This window comes from Abrus precatorius, unplaced genomic scaffold (genome assembly GCF_003935025.1).
Source record: "Abrus precatorius isolate BTA unplaced genomic scaffold, Abrus_2018 Scaffold3, whole genome shotgun sequence".
NCBI classification, from domain to species: Eukaryota; Viridiplantae; Streptophyta; class Magnoliopsida; order Fabales; family Fabaceae; genus Abrus; species Abrus precatorius.
Window position 1 is genome coordinate 16,838,726 of NW_020874373.1, and position 19,697 is coordinate 16,858,422.

General features: G+C 32.4%; 1 protein-coding gene across 2 annotated transcripts; it reads left to right on the forward strand.

The window, feature by feature from the left end:
- Positions 1-1,361: 1,361 nt before the first annotated feature.
- On the forward strand, positions 1,362-7,503 carry LOC113861903 (sialyltransferase-like protein 1). 2 transcript variants are annotated; one of them, XR_003504371.1, is made up of 12 exons: positions 1,362-1,684; positions 1,759-1,835; positions 1,992-2,078; positions 2,170-2,247; positions 2,333-2,424; positions 2,533-2,734; positions 2,952-3,042; positions 5,115-5,173; positions 5,304-5,452; positions 5,645-5,726; positions 5,832-6,677; positions 6,920-6,976. XR_003504371.1 is itself a non-coding variant. In XM_027495006.1 (11 exons), the coding sequence occupies exons 1-11, from the start codon at positions 1,543-1,545 to the stop codon at positions 6,222-6,224; spliced, it is 1,452 nt and encodes a 483-aa protein (XP_027350807.1). In that variant the 5' UTR covers positions 1,362-1,542; the 3' UTR covers positions 6,225-7,503. The 2 variants fall into 2 exon arrangements, 1 of the variants encoding a protein (XP_027350807.1); XM_027495006.1 differs by having other exon boundaries at positions 5,832-7,503.
- The last annotated feature ends 12,194 nt before the right edge of the window (positions 7,504-19,697 follow it).

Below are 19,697 nucleotides of genomic sequence, written 5' to 3' on the forward strand. Positions count from 1 at the left end.
AGTTCAAGTTTAAATGAAAGTTCAATATTTGTGTAAGACAAGCGATAGAATTTCATGTCAATCCATATACGTCATCGTCATCTTTTTGAATGATCTTAATATTTTAGTGGCAGCTTCAACTCCTTTATTCATTTTTAGGTGATAAAGGAAGGAGTTATGATGTTGAATTTTGAAGTTATCATACATTTCTTTCATAATTTTATTATTCAAATTAGTGTCATTATTTGTTATCAACTTGTTCTGAAGTTAATAGTGACATATTAAATTCTTTCAACAATGTTAGCTTTTGAAATAAGAATTTTAAAAAAATTATAAAAATAAAAAATTTAAAAATATTAATTGTTAAAGAGAGAAAATTATTTAATTTTTTTAAAAAATAAAACATACAAAAAAGCATATGAATAAAAAATATAAAAATGTAATGATGTCATTTATAAGTTAAACCATTTATTACTATTCTCCTTTGAAATTAAACATCAAAATAACGGAGAAATTTAATCTTCTTTCTTCTTAAGTTGTTTAACTTTTTAAACCTTTTCCTTATCTCTCTTTAAACTTTCAAATAAAACTTTAGAATTTTTAAAAGTAAGTCTATTTTCATGTATTACTGAATTTACAATGAAAATGCAAGAGATCCAATGAATTTTGGTTCCAAGAATTTTTAAGCAAGGTTGAACTTTTTTTTTTTTTGGGAAGAAATAGAAATTAGAAGAGTGCTTAGAAAAAAAGGGTTAAAGAAGACTTTTTTTTTTATTAGGGAGAAATAGGGATTAAAAGAGTGCTTAGGAAAAAAGGTTAAAAAAGACTTTTTTTTTACAAATAAGAATTTTTAAATAATAATTTTTTTAAAGAAATAATAATATAATAACATGATAGTAATAAATTTAATATTTAATAAAAAAAGTTTCAATAAAAATTAAACTTTGATATTTTAAATAAGTTAGAACTAGATTTTAATAATTTTTTATAAAAATTTATTTTAAAAAAACCATTTTTATAGAGATAGAATATATAATTAAATTTTTATAATATATATTAATTTAATAAATAAGACATATTAATATTTATTTAATAAAAATTATCACATATATATTAACTTATTTAAATTAATGATATCTTATCTTCAATAATGATATGAGTAAAAACAATTTAAATTAAAAATATAAAAACTTTTCTCATTATTATAATCTCTGTTATAATAAAAGTCTTTAGTTTTAACCAATGATTTTACCGTATTAATAAAACAATAAATACGATAAGAAAATAATAAATAAATTTCACTACATATCTTAATCGTGATTGAGGATTAAGATTGATTTTATCTTATCCAAATAAATTTTGGAAACAAGCAAGGGGGGTAAACCCGATTATCCGCGTCCAGAATTCGTATCCAAGCTTACTGTTAATACGCTGCGTTTCCCTTCCATCTGAATTCTCAAGCAAGGAATGTCGGCGGGGCTCATCAGAGCCAAAGTTGTCGTTTCCGACAACTAAAGTGTTCCATTTCATGCTTCTCTTTCTACATTAGATTTCTCTCTCTCTATGAGCAAAACGCCAATGAGGCCGCACAAGCAGGTATCCTCCGTGAACAATAGTTTCCGGCGACCCACGATTCTTTATCTGGTGTGTGCCGCTGCATTATTTTCCCTCCTCCTCTTTTCCATCCAATCCTCTTTCTTCGCAGGTAACCAACAATTCCCCTAATCATTCAAATTCCGTTTCGCGTTCCCTTAATTCTCTTCGAATTCGCATTTTCAGGCTCCTTCAATTCAGATCGAGACTCCGAAACAATTCGTGCTTTGTCTAACTTTCAGTCCAGTGTTAAGCAATGCGTGGTAACTATTGGATCCGAAATGCACTCTGCCCTTCCATTTTCCATTCTGAATTTCTAATATGTATATTTTTAATTATCATGCATTGTGTAATTTAAAAAAGAAAAATGAGTTATTTAGTTTTATGAAGATGTGTGATTATCGTGGGATTTGAAACAGGATCACAGGGGGCTTGGACTCACTGCACATATAATTGACCACTGCAAATTGGTCCTGAAATACCCCGAAGGTACCAACAGCACTTGGGTATGTGTCACTGTCTCCTAACCCCTCTTATTTGATTCAATTTCCATTATTAGCCAAATACTGATTCTTTTTAATGTGTCAATGATTGCAGTACAATGCGCAATTTAAACAATTTGAGCCTTTGGAGTACAACTATGACGTCTGTGAGGCAATTCTATTGTGGGAACAGGTGGATTGTCATCCCTTTTGCCTCTGCTTATTTTGTATTTTTGGGATGAATGTGTATAAGTTCTGATATTTTGTGATGTTTGCAGTATCGTAACATGACTACGGTGTTGACCAGAGAGTATCTTGATGCTCGCCCTGGTGGTTGGGAAGATTATGCTCCACAAAGGATAGCGCAATTGTATGGATCTCCAACCTTACTTTTCATGTTTGTTTGTGTTAATACTGATGTAGTTTTATTGTATGTTTTATCACGTAGCAAGTGAATTGATACCTTTTCTTCTTGTAGGGGGACAAAGAAGTGCTATAATAAGACTCTTTGTGAAGAGAACCTCAATATATTATTACCTGCAAAGCCCCCCTTTCATCCACGGCAGTTTCGTACTTGTGCTGTTGTTGGAAACTCAGGAGATCTTCTGAAGACAGAATTTGGGAAAGAAATTGATAGTCATGATGCTGTTTTTCGAGACAATGAGGCCCCTGTTAATCAGGTAAATAGTGCAGAATGGGGGGTAAAATTTCTCATTTTTTATCTGTTGTCTTGAACTTGATATCCAGTTTTTATCAAAGGATAGAAGAAACTGACCACCCACTATTTTTGTCCTTCTGAACAAGAAGATGCTATAGAGACACTATGTAGAGCATAATCTGATATACTATTAAAAAAAATTGCAGGATACTTATTTTGTTTCTTTATGAATTGTGTAGAAATATGCCAAGTACGTTGGTCTTAAGAGGGATTTCCGTCTAGTTGTAAGAGGTGCTGCTCGTAACATGGTCCCTATTCTAAATGGGTCTGGTAAGTTATTATATATGAAAATGAAAGTATTTAAGCAAAATATCAAACTTTTATTGAAAACTAGCTCTTGAAATTTTGGGTCACATTAGTTATTTTGAGAATCTATTCACACTAGCTCTTAATAATTTTCTGTATGCTCTGAATAGGTTATAGCCATCTTTTGTTACCTTTGGATTTATTGATAATTATACCTTCAGCACTTCTCTTGTAATGTCCTTGAATTCTTTTTTATTTTTAGTTTCTAATTCTCTTATCCTATGTGAATTGTGCTTTTGCATGCCTGGTTTTCATGTCTTACAGTAGTGTTGTAAAATATTATTCTTTTAGTTAAATCTGCATCATCAGACTATCTCTATTTATAGTTTTTTCAAACTATATTCAACCTTGATGTTATTTTATATCCTAATATTTTTTGTGAATGCTTTCTTATTATCATAAGTTTTAAACTCACTACTATTAAGTGATTAATAAGGTTGTCAAACTTGAGAGTCTTTGTAAACAAGTTGAGTGCCATAAGCTGAACTTATAAACTGGTAAGAGTTTAATGATACAAAAACAATATTAATAAAAGCTATCTTAGATTCATTGTGTCCAAACATAATTTTATATCACGTGTTACTCGGTGATAATTAACAAGTCAAAAAATCACAAATCATGAACTGGACCCGACAACTTCAAATTTGAAAAACAGAGCACAACAGTTGCCAGTTTGAAGAAAATGGGTTTGAAATTGAAAATTTTGAAACAAAATACAAACATAAATCTAGTTTGAAATGTAGACTTGGAGGTCACACTGGGTTGAGAAATTAGAACATTGTTGATTGATTTGCTGAAGCTGGATTCATGACAGTTGGATGTTGGGTTGAAGCTGGATTCTTGACAGCCGGGTGCTAGGTTGAAATTTATTTGTGTTGTGGATTTTCATTATGTTTCATAAGCTGGGAATGGATCTTCTCGTTGAATTTTCAAGTGACCTTGTTGCGTGAAAAATTTTTCTGTCTCTCCTCATAAACATTATGCAGGTGGGACCTAATTAAAAGTCATAAATATTTATGAAAAGGAGAGAGATAAAAAAATTTACTTAACAAGTTCATAAGGATGATTTCATTGATCACAGTTATGGGATTCAAATTTGGAACCAAACTAATCAGCCTTGCCTAATTTTGAACAATCCATGCGTATCACAGTATTTTTGTGTGTCTTGACTCGAGTATTTCCCTACCAAAGTAAAAACGATGTGACTGTTCTGGACATAGTTCTCAGAGTCCAAAAGTTGATGCTAACACTTGATTAGGATAGGAGGTGGCACTTTACAAATGATTGTTTTATATGAATTGCAAAAAAAAAAAAAAAACAAAAAAATTTAAAAAGGGCAACCCATTGCACAAGGCCTCCCACCTAGAAGGGTTTGGAGAGGTAAATTTATGCAGCATATCCCCATAAACAGGGAGGTTGTTTCCAGGATTTAAATCTGTGACCTGAGTTGCAAGGCAGCAACTTGACAGTTGCACCAAGACTTGCTCCTCTTAGCGAAAAATACTTCATTTTGAAAATTGGATGGTGGAGGATGCAATTTAGTTTTAACCAATATATCAGTTTAGCAGAATGCAATCAACTCTTTCTTCTTACATTCATATTTCAAAATTTAGATTTTTCAGATGTGGATACTATTTCTTGCTTTCCATGGCTGGCCAAATTGGATTTAGAAGACTTACCCATTAACCCAAATGGATACAAAATTTAAAATTAATCCATTTACTGGTAATTAGTAAATAAAATAAAATAATTACAAAAATAGTTATTGTGATAAATCTGATATACATAATATTCTTTTAACTAAGAAGATGAATATATTATTATATTATCTAGGTAGCTGGCGTCTTACTATCCAGCTCTGATTTGTGGGGATCAATTGGTAGATAGTTTCTCTAGACCTAGGAGCTAGGACTAAAAATCTAGATGTTCACTAGGTATTGTGTGATACTGTGATCTTAATCCTATTTTATTTTCCTTGTATCAGTTAGTTCATGACATGTATATAATGAGAGGATTAAATTTTTATTCTTTTGCAGATGATGAGGTTCTAATTATCAAAAGTCTGACGCACAGAGATATCAATGCAATGATAAAAGTGAGAATCTATTATTTGATAACTATTTTATATGATGCGTTTTGTTATATGAGCTCAATAGAGATTAGAGCAACTGGATACTTTATAGAATAAGTTTATCCACATTCTTTTGAACTAACTTGTATGGCAGACTATACCCAATCCAGTCTATCTCTTCCAAGGAATTGTACTACGTCGAGGTGCCAAAGGAACTGGAATGAAATCTATTGAGTTGGCGCTCTCCATGTGTGATATTATTGATATATATGGTTTCACTGTTGATCCAGGATACACTGAATGGTGGGTTTATCTATTTTAATTCTGATCGTTTATTATAGTCTTGGTGCTTGTTCCCTTGATAAATTCCCACAATGATACTCAAACCTTTGTTTTTAATTTATTTATATTTTTGTACATGTAAGGTAGTGATACTGATGATGCCTTTAAAAAATTTTTTGTCCTTTGTACCATGTTTTTTTCTTCTTCTTAAAGGACAAGATACTTCTCTGCTCCAAGGAAGGGACACAATCCACTTCAAGGAAGAGCATACTACCAACTTCTAGAATGTCTTGGGGTATTAATATTAGTATAAATTTCCACATAAAATGTACCAAAAATATCCACATAAAATGTACTTTGGGTATTTCTTATAATGTTTTTGGCTTTGGGTTTTATTCAGGTACTCAGGATTCACTCCCCCATGAGATCTAAGAGGAGGCAAGACTGGTCGGATATACCAAGTAGAGAAATGATAAGCCAAGCACATGCTGCAACTTTGCGCTTGAGAAGGGGTCAAGCTGGTCAGGACAGTGATTTAGGTCCTTTTGGCAGTTGTAAGGTGTGGGGCAATGTGGATCCAGACAAAAGTGGGCCTATCTCAGGATCACCAGACATGAGTGATGTCAGGAAATATTCAAATTACAGTAAATGGGAAGTCATGCCTTTTGAGAGTTTAAGGAAAGAAGCAAAGGATTATTATAACCAGATGCAAGGGGTCTCTCTGTATAAAATGGATGGCAATAAGTTGGATGATCTAGTCTGTGTCAAACATTCCTTAAATTCTGAGGTGTAAACAGTGTCTTTGATGCCTATTGTTATTATCTGATAATGCCCCACTGTCTTCGAAATTGGAACTGGGATGAAGTTACTTTTTGGGGGCTGCTGACATATAGCTCCTCAGCAGTTGTTCTGTATCTTCACTTATTGCAGATATCAGAGCATAGCATGATTCTCAACTCCAAGGGAAAATGAGGGAGTCAAATATGCAAAATTTCATTGAGCTGGAAGAATAATATTTCGAGGTGATACATGATAGGGCTCTAAAAGTAACAACAATATAGGAATTCTGACCGCAGAAATTTGTTGTGCCTCTTTCTTCAGGTTTGTAATGGACAGTGATTAATCCATAGTATGATAGACGTCTGTCTTTTATAGTGTATTAATCGGTTGAAGAAGTATCTGCAGATTTTTATTTTTTTTCTGTGATGTGATGATAACGAAAGAAAGTGATGGTCAACTGTTTTGGGTCCGAGTTTTGATTTTCATTGGTATTTATTTTGTAGCTATGTATTTTTTTTTTATCCCTTTATTTATGTTTTTCTCTTTTGTTTCTCCTGCTTCTGCCTCCTAACTGGGGTTTCTTCGCACTGTTTGACTTATTTTGCTGAATTAACTTTTTCACTCGTCTACTAAAATGCTCATTTTGGTTAATGATTGAGCAGCATAAAGATTGAAAGGCCATGTAAATATTTACTTGTTTCCGTGCAGCATGTTCGATGGGAGAAATTATTGAGTGGTTGAAGACCACCATGTTTTGATGGTCTCGATCATCATGCACACGTGACCAGGTTTTTTAATTAACAAGAATAAATATTAAAATTTTGCCATAACTTGCAAAATTTTCTACTAATTTCTCGTTGGATGGATACTATTTAGGGTTTTGTTAATCTTAGCTCCAAGAGTTGAGAATTGAAGCTGAGAATAAACAGTTAATAATAATAAAATTTTATTAAAAAAATATTTATTATATTTTTATAATTTTTTTTATTTGTAGATATTTAAATTCAGTTTTAATGATTGAAGATGATAAAATTCTATTTCGTAAGATCATCTTACTAATTGAAACTTGTGTCATTTTTAAAAAGAACCTTTTAGATTGCATTTTTTCTTAACAACTTGCACCAAAGTAATTTGGACACTTCCACACCATTGATTTTCACAATGAAAATCAATCAAGCACATACTCCAATTCCAAAGTTTTATTATAATTGGAAAATTATTTCATTTGAAAATTTACAGCTTATTAAGATATCCATCAACAAATTCAACTTTGACATTCTATTTCATTTTCTTCGGTCTCAAAAAAAAAAAAAAAAACTTTCACAATAGCTTGTCAATTTTACTGCTTGCGGTGTACCTCTGCCCTGGAATAAATCAGCTAAGATTCGAGGTGGAAAGCTAAAGTAGAAAATAAAGAAAGAAAATGCATTTAGACTTTTCTCCAACTTTAATTTGATCAAACCACATAATAAGATAATCAAAGGACTACATAGAAATTAGTGTCTTTTACTAAAATATTAGAAAATTAATGTAATTTACCAAAATAATACCCATACAAAATAATTAACCAAGATAGGGTGAATTGGCAGACAAGTGTTGTATAATTGGAAAAAATATGGAGCCAAAACAACAAATGTCAGTATGTGTATGTGATGCGTAATTATAATATTCAACAAAGAAATTAGGCCGAGAAAGATGTAATTAAGAAAAAAAAAAAAACTCTTCTCAAGTACTTGATAGGTGTAATAAATAGAGAAGGACATGCATTTTGTAGTTCTCTTTCTTATTATACCAATCTAAAAACTGGAGAGAAACTCTTGCAAGTGAACAATTAAAATAGGGGGAAAAAATAGACTTAAATTTAAAAAATAATTATCAAAAACATTAAACTTGCAGTGTTGATAGGGTTTCCACCAATTACTTTCTTTACTTTTCAAGAAAGGGGGGACAGTGGTGCTAAAAGGGTTTTTTAACCCGTCGCTTGAGAGATCTCGAAGGGTGTTTTTGTTTCGGCGACAAGCTAAAACTTTCCACGATTGAGAGTTCTTTACTCTCAGTTCGGTTTCAAGGTATGGAATGACATAAAGGGGAGAAACGCTCAACAGAGGAGCTTGACTAAATGGATCGGAGTACAAAGAAAGTGAAGATGGGTCCAAGGAGTGGCATGGAAGTACTAACTGAGGACATGCAAGAAGGACTCTCTGTTGATCTGATCCAAAGGAAGAAAGGTGGGATGGAGAGACTTGAAAGAGAAAAGAGGTCCAAATACGAATCAGATTTGGTAGAGCGGTCCATAAAAAAGGTGAAAATGAACTCAAAGGAGTCTAAGATGGAGCCAAAGGAGGATATGCAAGAAGACCAACTTACTGCAGATCAAATGTCATATCAAGTGTATTCGAATCCTGTTCTTTCTGAACCTGTTTCCTTTAAAGATAAGGTGTTAAGGTTAAATTGACCCAAAAATAATAAAATTGCTTGAAGATTTTAACTTTCTCCAAGATTATAAAGAAATAAAATCAATTAACCATAATATTTTCCCAGAACTGAAAATACCTCTTGAAGACTATGAAGTTTGGTGCTTGCCTTGGAAGTTCACCCTTATTGTCAAGTTGTTAGGTACGTCAGTAAGTTCTAACTATCTAAGCCAAAGATTGAATAATATTTGGGGAGAAATGACTTTTTACAAATACTTGATTTGAAGAATAACTTTTTTCTAGTAAAATTTCAAAAATAGAATTATAAATTAGCTTTGTTTGAAGGCCCCAGTTGATTCTAGACCATTACACCACTACCTGCTTGTACAAAAGTGAAGACCTTTATTTAGAAGTAAGGATTATCACCTGAAAAAAATAGCAGTTGGAGTTCAGATACCTGATCTACCCCTAGAGTTATATAATAATAAGTTTCTTTGGCAAGTAGGAGCCTGCATGGGATCAATATTGAAAGTTGACCCCTATACTTCCCTTCAGTCTAGAGAAAAATTTGCTAAGATATGTATCGAAATAAACCTTAGAAAGGAACTAGTCTCAGCTTTCAAAGTCTTAGGACAAGAATTCAAAGTAGAATATAAGAGATTACATCTCATTTGTTTTCAGTGTGTGAAGTATGGTCATAGACAGAGCTATGTGAGGCCCACCAGAGAAATAGCCAAATAGATATGGAGATGGAGAGACCCTTCTCTACAAATCAGAGGATAACAAAGAAGGTACAATAGATAGTACAAGTGTAGTTAAAGACAATAATGGGGTTGATCAAGGACATGAGATTAGGGCTAAGGATGACCTTTTTGGACCTAGATGTTAGCAAAGAAACAAATTAAGGAAAAAACCTTCTTCTTCTAATATCTCTAGACCCCTTCGAAATCCTAGAAAATCAAAAGATCATCTTATTGGATCTTGGTTTGATATCCTAGCTGTTCAAGAATTAGAACTTACAGCCCAGGAAAATCTAGAACCTAGTAGGGACAGTAAGGTTCCTCATAAAGAACATGGTGCTATTAACCCATATAGAAAAAATTATAGTAATAATAAATTAGGTGAAACTGGTAAGAAAATGACCAAGCCTAAGATTGTTCCCAAAATTATCAAATCAAGAAAAGAGGAAAGTAATCATACACAGATAGATAACCTTAGCAATGTTAATAATAAACAGGACCAAGATGAAAACAAGCTAAGTCAAGATAGCATGGACACTCTAAGACTTGTCATATTTCTAGAGAAGTATCCAAGAAAAATGTAAGGGGAGTCATAACATCCTTGACCTTATCCATCCCTATTAATGGAGATAGATAAAATAGTTTCACAAGCCCTAACAAGTCCTAAGCTTAATCCTACTAGAATAAGTCTTCCTAAGCATCATATTGGTGCTGAGTCTTTAGCCTAAACACTATGAATTGTCTTTTTTGGAACTGCAGGTGTGCTGGGGTAAAACCTTTCCTAGGCTTATAAATGACCTTATTAAAGTTTACAAGTTAGACTTTATTGGACTATTTGAACCAAGGATCAACTTAAGTAAGGCTAACATAGTTATTAATAGAATTAACTTAGATAGTTGTGCTAGAGTTGAGGCTATAGGGTTCTCAGGAGGCATTTGGTGCTGCTGAAACACTAGCAAAATTAAAGTTACTATCTTAGAGAAAAATAATTATTTTATCCACCTAAAAATCAATAATGGTCAAAAGGGCTGGGTACTCTCTTCTATGTATGCCAGCCTTCACGAAGGGAGGCCAACTGAGTGTTGGCAATTTCTAAATAGCTCTAGCTCTTCTATAAATGGTCCCTAGTGTGTTGTTGGAGACTTCAACTCTGTTCTTTTTGAAAAAGAGAAGTTTGGAGGCAAACCTGCAAACTTATCCCTCATAAATTAGTTTGCTGCTTGCCTCAATAATTGTGGCCTTTAGGATTTATGGTTCAAAGGGAACCATTTTACTTGGCATAGAGGAAATATTAAAGAAAGGATTGATAGAGTTGTTGTAAATGACTCTTGGAAAATGTTCTTCCAAAATAGCTCTCTTATTCATATCCCTATTTTAAAATCTGATTATGCTGCTTTATGGTTAAAAATTAGAGATCAAGACTATACTAAGAGATGTCATAGGCCTTTTAAGTTTTTAGCTCCTTGGCTGTCTCATGAAGACTTTCCCAACCAAGTTAAAAAATTCCTTGGTTGTTTCTAGATCCTGGACTGAAAATGTTACACACTTTACAAATAATACTTATGCTTAGAACCTTAATGTCTTTGGTAATATTTTCAAAAAAAAAAAAAAGCGCATGTTAAATAGGATCAAGGGCATTTCAAATCAGTTAGCCAAAAAAGATAATCCTTATCTCAGCAAACTTATGAAATCTCTATGGATTGATTATCAAAAAAATTTAGATTCTGAAGAAATCTATTGATTTCACCATTACAATTCTAATTGGATTAAATTAGGTGATAGAAATAATACTTTTTTTTTTCCACAAAGTTGCTATCATCTGCAAATAGAAAAACCTAATTGATGCTCTTAGAAATGAGAAGGATAAATGAGAATATAACCCTCTAAACTTTAAAAATCTAGTTGTTAACTATTTTAAAATTATTTATTATAATCCTTGCCCTAATATGAGTCCCCTGCTCACTAGGACTAGATTCCCTACTCTTAGGAATTTTGACCATATTACACTTAATTTTGTTTTGACTATAGAGGAAGTTAAAGTTGCCCTTTTTGACATAGGAAATTTTAAATCTTCTGTCCCTGATGGTTTTCATACTATATTCTTTAAAACTCAATGGAATCTCCTTGCCGCTTTCATTTTTAATTTTGTTATAATACATTTACAAATCCTAAAGACATTGCTACTATTAATAACATTGTCATCATACTAATATCATAGTAGTCAATAACGCCTATATCGGCCGCTATCAACAGTGAATTATGGTAAAAAATTGCAAAAATAGCGACTGGAGCGGCCGCTATATCATCCTCTAAAATTTCTAATTCTTCCCTTTGTTCGTTACTGATGGGTCCTTTTAAGAGGGGGCAATCTTGAAATTTTGCCTTCCTTTTATTTCTAAATCTTCTTCTTCCTTACGCAAAACCCTAGCCCCCCTCAAGTCACCTCTCAACCCTTTCTGCAGCTCTCCACTCAACTCTCCTTTGTTCTCTGTTTTTCCACATTTGGAGTGTAGCTTTCATCTCTTGTGAGGCTTCTACCAAAGAAGAGACATTTTTCGGTCATCTTCTTTGTCTCTGCCAAAGCCTCTAAGGTGACCCAAATTATTTGGAGTCATTTTATTCATCTTTTGTCATCTTATTCAAGGTCAGCACAACTTTCGACATCACTCAAATACTTTTCGGTCATCTTCTCTAACTCTGGGAAACTTTTCGGCGAACTTTCTGGTAACTAAACAATTATTTTTTCCTATTTTTTTCTTTAATTTTTTTCCTTCTCTATTTTGATTCTTCAATTATAAATATACTCATATAAATTAAATTACACACATATATATGCTGAAATATATAAATTTAAGACCCAACTTAAAAATATATACAATATTAATGATTAAAAGTAAAAGTTTAAGAACATAACACATGTCAAATGTCAATAACAAGTAACAAAAAAATATAAGAACTAAATAAATTTAACTAACTAAATTTAAGTCTCTAATGCTTAGATGTTTAAAAATACTAAGTGTTCAATTCAAATACAAATATTTTAATAATTATCATCATCTTCATCTCCAAGATTTGTCATGCCTTCTTCATTTTCACTTCCATCACTACTTTTGTAGAGAACTTCCTCCTTTTTCTCTTCTTTAGAGTCTTCCTCATCACATTCTTCTTCTTCTTCTTGTACAATTTCTTTCCCTTTTCCCTTAGATTTAGAAGAAGAAGAAATTGTAGTTGTCTTGGATTTTGATATAGCTTGTCGCCTACTATAGGTTATAGGCTCACTAGCCCTAATTGCATTAGCAATAGTTCTCCAAGTTAAATTATCATCATCAAACACTAATTCATCTACAGTATCTTCATCATATCCAGCTATTCCTTCTAGCAACCAATCATTACTATCATTAACATTCTTTAAGATAATAGGATCCACCACATCAGAACACTAAAAACGTTCATTAAAAGCTTGGTTATATTTAATGAAAATGAAGGCTTGCAACTTTTGATGCTCAAGTCTGCTTCTTTTTTCAGAATGGATCTATTTTACCATAAAAAATTATTTTAGTTTACACTTTTAATATAAGAACTTTAAATTAAAGTTACTTGACATTTTCTTACGTGCTTAAAAGTACTCCAATTTCGTTCAAATCTAAATGAACTACAAGTCAAACTCAACACTCTAATAGCAATGTTTTGTAAATGTGGTGTACGTACTCCATAATTCTTCCACCATTCAACTGCAAATTATGCATCAACTTATTAATCTTTTATGTTATATATACATAATTACATTACAATAAAAAAAATTAAACAAATCTCTTACCAGGAGCCATTGTAGCCCTTTGTCTTTTTGCTCCACTTAAACCAAAGAGACCTCTCGCTCTTCTATATGTTGAGAATTGAAGTGTAGCATTGTCTACTGATAAATTCACATTTTACCATAATTTTTAGTATAGTTTTGTTAATTAAATAAGTAGTAAAGTGCTAAGTAAACTTGGAAATATCATAAAAATTGCATAAATATTCATAATTGTGTAAATAGTTTTAAATTTTAGATTTTTAGTCCAATTCTGAACAATTTGACTTAAAATGACTTAATCCTTGTGCAGAAGCTTGAGCTGAGAATTTGAGTTAAAGATTGAAGTGAAGAAAGTAGAGGAATTGAGCTTCAAAGATGAAGAATCAAGTGTTATATGTAGGACGTAACTACTTTGAGTACATAAAGTTAATATTTTGAAGAAGAAAATCCAAGAAGACTAAGAGAGTAGCAACTCCAAGCGTTCAGAGTAGCTATGCCCAAGGCCAATTCACTTATGCACAGTGTGCCTAGCCACTTGAAGCGTTTAGAGTAGTTACGCAGTAAGCACGTAGCCACTCCAAGCGCTGGAAGTAGCTACGCGTGAGGCTTTTCCCATGTAGAACACTTGCGTGTAGATACTTCAACCACTTAAAATGTCTACGCAAAAGTAACAGAATTTTAAATATCACTTCTAAGTGTCAAGTTTGGACAATTTAAGTTCCTAATTAAGTTATAGAAACTTCTAGAAGACCTTTTATGCTATAATTCTCAGAGATTAATGTGTGGAAAGGAAAAGGCGGGAAAAACATTATAAATAGAAGTTAGAGGTTGAGAAAATGAGACTTTGGTTCATTTTTGTTATTTTTCATTTTGTAACTATTTTAACTTCCAAGGAAAGTCAGAGAGAGAGATTGGGAGCGACTTTCAAGCTTCATTGCTAGAGGAATCAGTGTGAAGATTAGGTCTTGGAAGATGTTCTTCTACTTCATGTCTTCTTCTTCTCTTACTTCTCCTTCTTCCATTGTAATGTTGGTTAAGGATCTATGAATCTAGATTTGATGTTGTAATGTAATTGTGAATTTGGATCTTGAGATTTTAATTGAATTGAGTATATGATTCTGTTCTTAATGCAGTTGTGATCTAATTCTTCATTCAATTGAATTTAGAGGAATCTTCATAAATGAAAATTGAGTTTATTTCTCATATCTGAATCATATGCTTAGGTTATTGAGATATTAGGAATAAGTATCATGATCTAGTAATCCTATAATTTTCAGAACTTAATGCAATATTTGATTAAATTTCACCTAAGGAATTAGGAAGGTTTAATTAGGTATTAGGATCAATGAGACAAGGACTTGTCCTTTGATTAAATAAGTAAAATTGATTATCAATCAATTAAAATTCTCAAGAGCTCAGAACATGATTATATTGCAATTGAAAATCCAGTGAAGTGATTCCTAAATATTTTTCATATAGCATTCTTAATACAAAATCCGTACTCTGTTTTTACAGTAATTTTATTACCTTTACTGTTGTTAGTTCTTACTTTTACATGTTACAAACCTTCCAAACAAATTGTATGGCTCAACTAATTGTTAAATTGTGAAGTGGTAATTGAAAATAAGATTCTTGTAGACGATACTTGGGCCTCATATTGATTTCCAAATTTTATTACTTGTTATAACTATCTAGTGCAATTGCTAGTTAGTATTACTCTCAAATTTACGTAACATCTACATCATCTTCACTTATACATAGCCTCTCAATACATATATACAAGCCCTCCATAACTTCAAGATCATTCTCAATTTGTTTATTGCTATAAAAAAATTGAGGATTCAAATAATAACCTGCAACATGTAATAGATGATAAAGTTAACACTTCTATCTTTTATCAATTATAGCAAAAATCTCCTTATATTTGTCTACATTTTCTTTGAATGCATTTTGAATGCTTTCTTTAGCTCTATCAATTGTCGCATATATATAACTCATTGCAGGCTTTCTTTCATTATCAACAAGTCTCAAAACTTGCACAAGTGGCCCCATAGCCTTAAGACTGAAAGTCACATCATTCCAAAAAGAAGGCATAAGCACAATGTCCATTGCCCTTTTTTCTTTAGCTTCTTTGGCCATTTTGGACTTAACCACTCATCGAAAGTGAACATTTTTCTAAGGTTGTTTTTTTTATTATACAACCTTTGTAATGTGAGGAATGTTGTGGCAAACTTTGTCACTCCATATCTAACCAATTCAACTTTATTTGTAAACTTCCTCTTAATGTTCAAAGTCAATGTATGATTATAAATAAAACCCACAAGAGTAACTCCCCTTTGAATTGTTCTCTTGACTCTAGGTATTTTTCAATGTCTTCTAATATTAAGTCGATACAATATACAGTGCATGGAGTCCAAAACAAAAGTGGTCTTTTAGCTTGCAATAACTTACATAAAATTAAATTGCATAGTCTAAAATTAGAAACTAATAAAATAATTAGAAACTGATATTAATAGAGAGAGTTAAGAATAATTCTTACCGGCTAACACATAATTACTTTCATTATCAGTAACTACTTGCACAACATTTTTCTCTCCAATCTCTTCAACAAAACTATCCAAGAGCTTAAAAAACTTTTCTCTAGTTTTCATATAAGCAGATGCATCAATGCTCTTTACAAACATAAAACCAGTTAGACAATTTACTAAGAAATTGATAACTGTTTTATTTTTTTTTATCCATCCACGCATCTGACATAATTGAACATCTACATTTTTCTCTTTCTTCTTCACGACTTTTCAACATTTCCTTTGTGTACTCTAACTCTTTTTTAAGAAGAGGAACTCTACACTCATGATAACTAGAAGGCTTTAGATATAGACCATAGTTTCCAATAGCTTCAACCATTAATTTGAAACATTTTCAACGCACAACATTGAAAGTAATTCCATTCCTACAAAGGAATCGTTCTATGTATTGAATTGTTCTTGTTCATGCCTCTTTGATACAAGCATCATTTATACTTGTTTGTCTTTTTGTTTTTGCTAATTTGATGCTTGTTTCTAGACTCTTTAACCACAATAAATCCAATGGGCCGTTGAGATTTTTTTCTTTTTTGGTGGCATTACAACCACTAACATAAGCTGATGCAACACTTGAGGTTACAAATCTTTTTTCACTACAAATATTTTGAATTTCTTGCACCTCTTCTTCCTCATCATCATCTTCATCATGCTGAAATAAATATGTCTCTTTTTCAATTCTCTTCTTCTCATGAGTTGCTATTAGTGTTTCTTTTATTTCTTTGAGAATCTTTGAACACCTATCAACATCTCCTTTCACTCTTATCTGGTGCCTCTTTGCTCGGGTAATACCGCCTGTAGTTGTCTTTCCACAAAAGTCACAAGTAAAAGACTTTTTATTATTTATGTATTTCAAACTATTCCATTGCCAACCTAGATCCAAATTATTTCCTGAAGGCTTCACTAATGCACACGATGAAATTGAAATAGAGTCATTTCCTTGTAACTGATTGGGAGGAGCAGTCATTACTTCTACTTTCAGCTTTGAAATTTTGAACAAAATATAATAGAAGAATCAAAACAGAGAAGGAAAAAAATAGAGAAAAAAATAGGAAAAAATAATTGTTCAGTCACCGAAAAGTTTGCCGGAAGTCTGCTGAACTTCGAGAAGATGACTGAAAAGTAATTGAGCAATGTCGAAAGTTGTGTTAACCTTGAAAAAGATGCCAAGAGATGAAGAAAATGACTCAAAATAATTTGGATCCCCTTAGAAGCTCACCGAAGACGAAGAGGATGACCAAAAAATCAAAGTAGAAGCCTCGCTGAAAAAATAAAGAACAGATGATGATAAAAAAACAGATAACAGAAGAGAGAGAACAGAGGAGAGCTGACTTGAGGGAGGCTAGGTTTTGCGTAAGGAAGAAGAAGATTTAGAAATAAAAAGGGAGATCAAAATATCAAGATTGTCCCCCTTAAAAGGCCACAACGGTAACAAACAATAGTAGAACCAGAAATTTCAAGGAATGGAATAGCGGCCACTCTAGCCGCTGTTTTTGCAATTTTCTACTACCCCTACCATGAAACGCGACGCTACAGGATTACCATCGAGGAAAAGTGTCACTCCTCCCTGCTCCGCCGCGATTACGGCCTCTATTGCCACTATTGACTACTATGATACATATAGCAATTCCATTGTAGGAATGTAATTGCTTTCAACATTCTGCACTCAAAAAGTTTCAAATTAATGGTTGAAGCTATTGGAAACTATGGTCCACATCTAAAGCCTCCTAGTTATCATAAGTGTAGAGTTCCTCTTCTTAAAAAAGAGTTAGAATATATAAAGGAAATGTTAAAAAGTCGTGAAAAAGAAAAAGAAAAATATGGATGTTCAATTATGTTAGATGCGTGGACAAATAAAAAAAAAAAAGAACATTGATTAATTTCTTAGTAAATTGTCTAACTGGTTCTATGTTTGTAAAGAGCATTGATGCATTTGCTTATATGAAAATCAAAGTAAAGTTGTTTGAGCTCTTGGATAGTTTTGATCTGAATTTCCAGCAGAGAATAGAAGCAACTATACAAAACTTGAAAAATCAGATTGGACAGTTGGCTTTTGCTTTAAATCACTTGCAATTTCAAGGTTCTAGTAATCTATCTGCACAACCAGTTGTCAATCCAGAGAATGTTAGTGCCACCACCTTGAGATTAGGAAAGGTCATTCAAAACTCTCAAGAGCAACAACCAATGGATGAAGATCCTAATGCTACCGCTCCAGGAAGTGATTGCAGTCCAGCAAGTGCAGAATTTGCTTCTAGTCCTCATGCTACCGCTACTATGCAATAGAAAATTTTGAGTAAATTGTTCCTCACTCATTTCATTCGGTTTACCATATTGATTTGTTAGATAATTTAGTAGATGATAATTTGGCTGAGTTTTCAGATTATATTGATTATCCTAGCTTAGCCAATTATTCTGATTCCTTTACTTACGATGCATGTAATGATTCTGCAAAATGTAACATCTGTGTTGAGATTGATATATATATATATATATATATATATATATATATATGTTTATGGTGATTTTGATGCAGTTATTACAGATTCTGAAAAAGTAAATCATGATGCATCCATGGCATATTCAGCTCCAATTTTTACACTGCCTTCTTCTCTAAAGCTGCCCCTTGCATTTGAGTTAAAGCCATTTTCTGAGCAGTTGAAATATAAATATTACATTATTGTATATTCACGGGAGTAGCCTAGGTACAGCAGCAAGACACAATGTTCTGCACATCAAGGAAATGAAGAGTATGAAGAGAAGCTTATTAAGTTCATGAAGCAGCTGGAAATCCTCTCGCGGCTATTTCTTCCATGTTTCCAATTAAATGAAGTGCTGCAAATTTATGAGAAAAAAAGGAGGAATATCTAGGAATACAACTGAAACCACTACCAATAAAAGTATATCCTAGAATTAAAGATCATAAGGCGTTAAACTAGTGAAGTTAAAAGAGCGCTGTGTGAGAGGCAACTCACAATTATTATTTTTTTCTTTTAGAAGTTTTCAATTTATTTTCTGCATTCAATAATGCTCTTGCATTTAAGTTGTGATAATTCATGAAGTTGCTACACATCTTTGCTACATAAACACTTCATGCTACACGTTACCTTATTATTTGAGATGTGTTTCTGCATAATCCTGAATTTTGCAGTAGGAGAACAAAAATTTTGGAGACCATTGAGGACATACCCTTGGAGACCACTGAGGAAGTCCGCTTGCTAGTGGCCACTTATGCTTGATTAGGGAGTTCCTCTTTCCCTTTCCGTACTACATTTTACTTAAAATTCTATTATACATTACATTGAGGACAATGTAAAGTTGAAGTGTAGGGGGAAAGTAATAGGTTTTTATTATTTAGCATTGTTTTTGTTTTGTTTTGTTTTGTTTTCCTTTGTTAAATTGGAAGTTATTGAGTTAAGGCGTTAGTCATTAAGGAGGATAGAGTTCCTACATGATTTCATCTTTGCTTCTTCCTCTTGATATATGTGAATTGGGTAATTGATTTTGATTTTGATTTTTTGATTGAGTATGTTAGACTTTACCTTTGTGAGCATTTGAGCCTTATTTTTGGATGGTTGAAATTCATGCCATTCTTTTCTTTCTTGTGTGCTTTCCCTCTTAGATTTTGTCATTCTAGAACTTGTTTTGATTCTTCTTTGAGGCTACAATTTTCATATGCAATTATGAACATGATAGAGGCATTTCTTTCAAATTTGTACCCACTTGGCCATATAGCTTACCTTGCATTTTGCCCTTTGTTTAGCCCCTTTTAGCCTTATTGACCATTCTTTGGCTTCTAGTACATTATAAGCTTTAAGTGGAAAATCATGTTATACCTAACCTTAGAGAATAGGGAGTGTATTGGTTTCATTAATGTTAAGAAAAAAAAAGGGAAAGAAAGAAAAAAAGAAGAAGAAGAAAAATAATAATAATAATTTACAAAGAAAATGGGAATTTTTG

Bases quoted from the DNA above. Each gene is read 5' to 3' on its own strand.
- LOC113861903 (XM_027495006.1), top strand. From the start codon at position 1,543: ATGAGCAAAACGCCAATGAGGCCGCACAAGCAGGTATCCTCCGTGAAC. The intron at 3,043-5,114 runs GTAAGTTATTAT...ATTCTTTTGCAG, and splicing joins CCCTATTCTAAATGGGTCTG to ATGATGAGGTTCTAATTATC. The intron at 5,174-5,303 runs GTGAGAATCTAT...CTTGTATGGCAG, and splicing joins ATATCAATGCAATGATAAAA to ACTATACCCAATCCAGTCTA.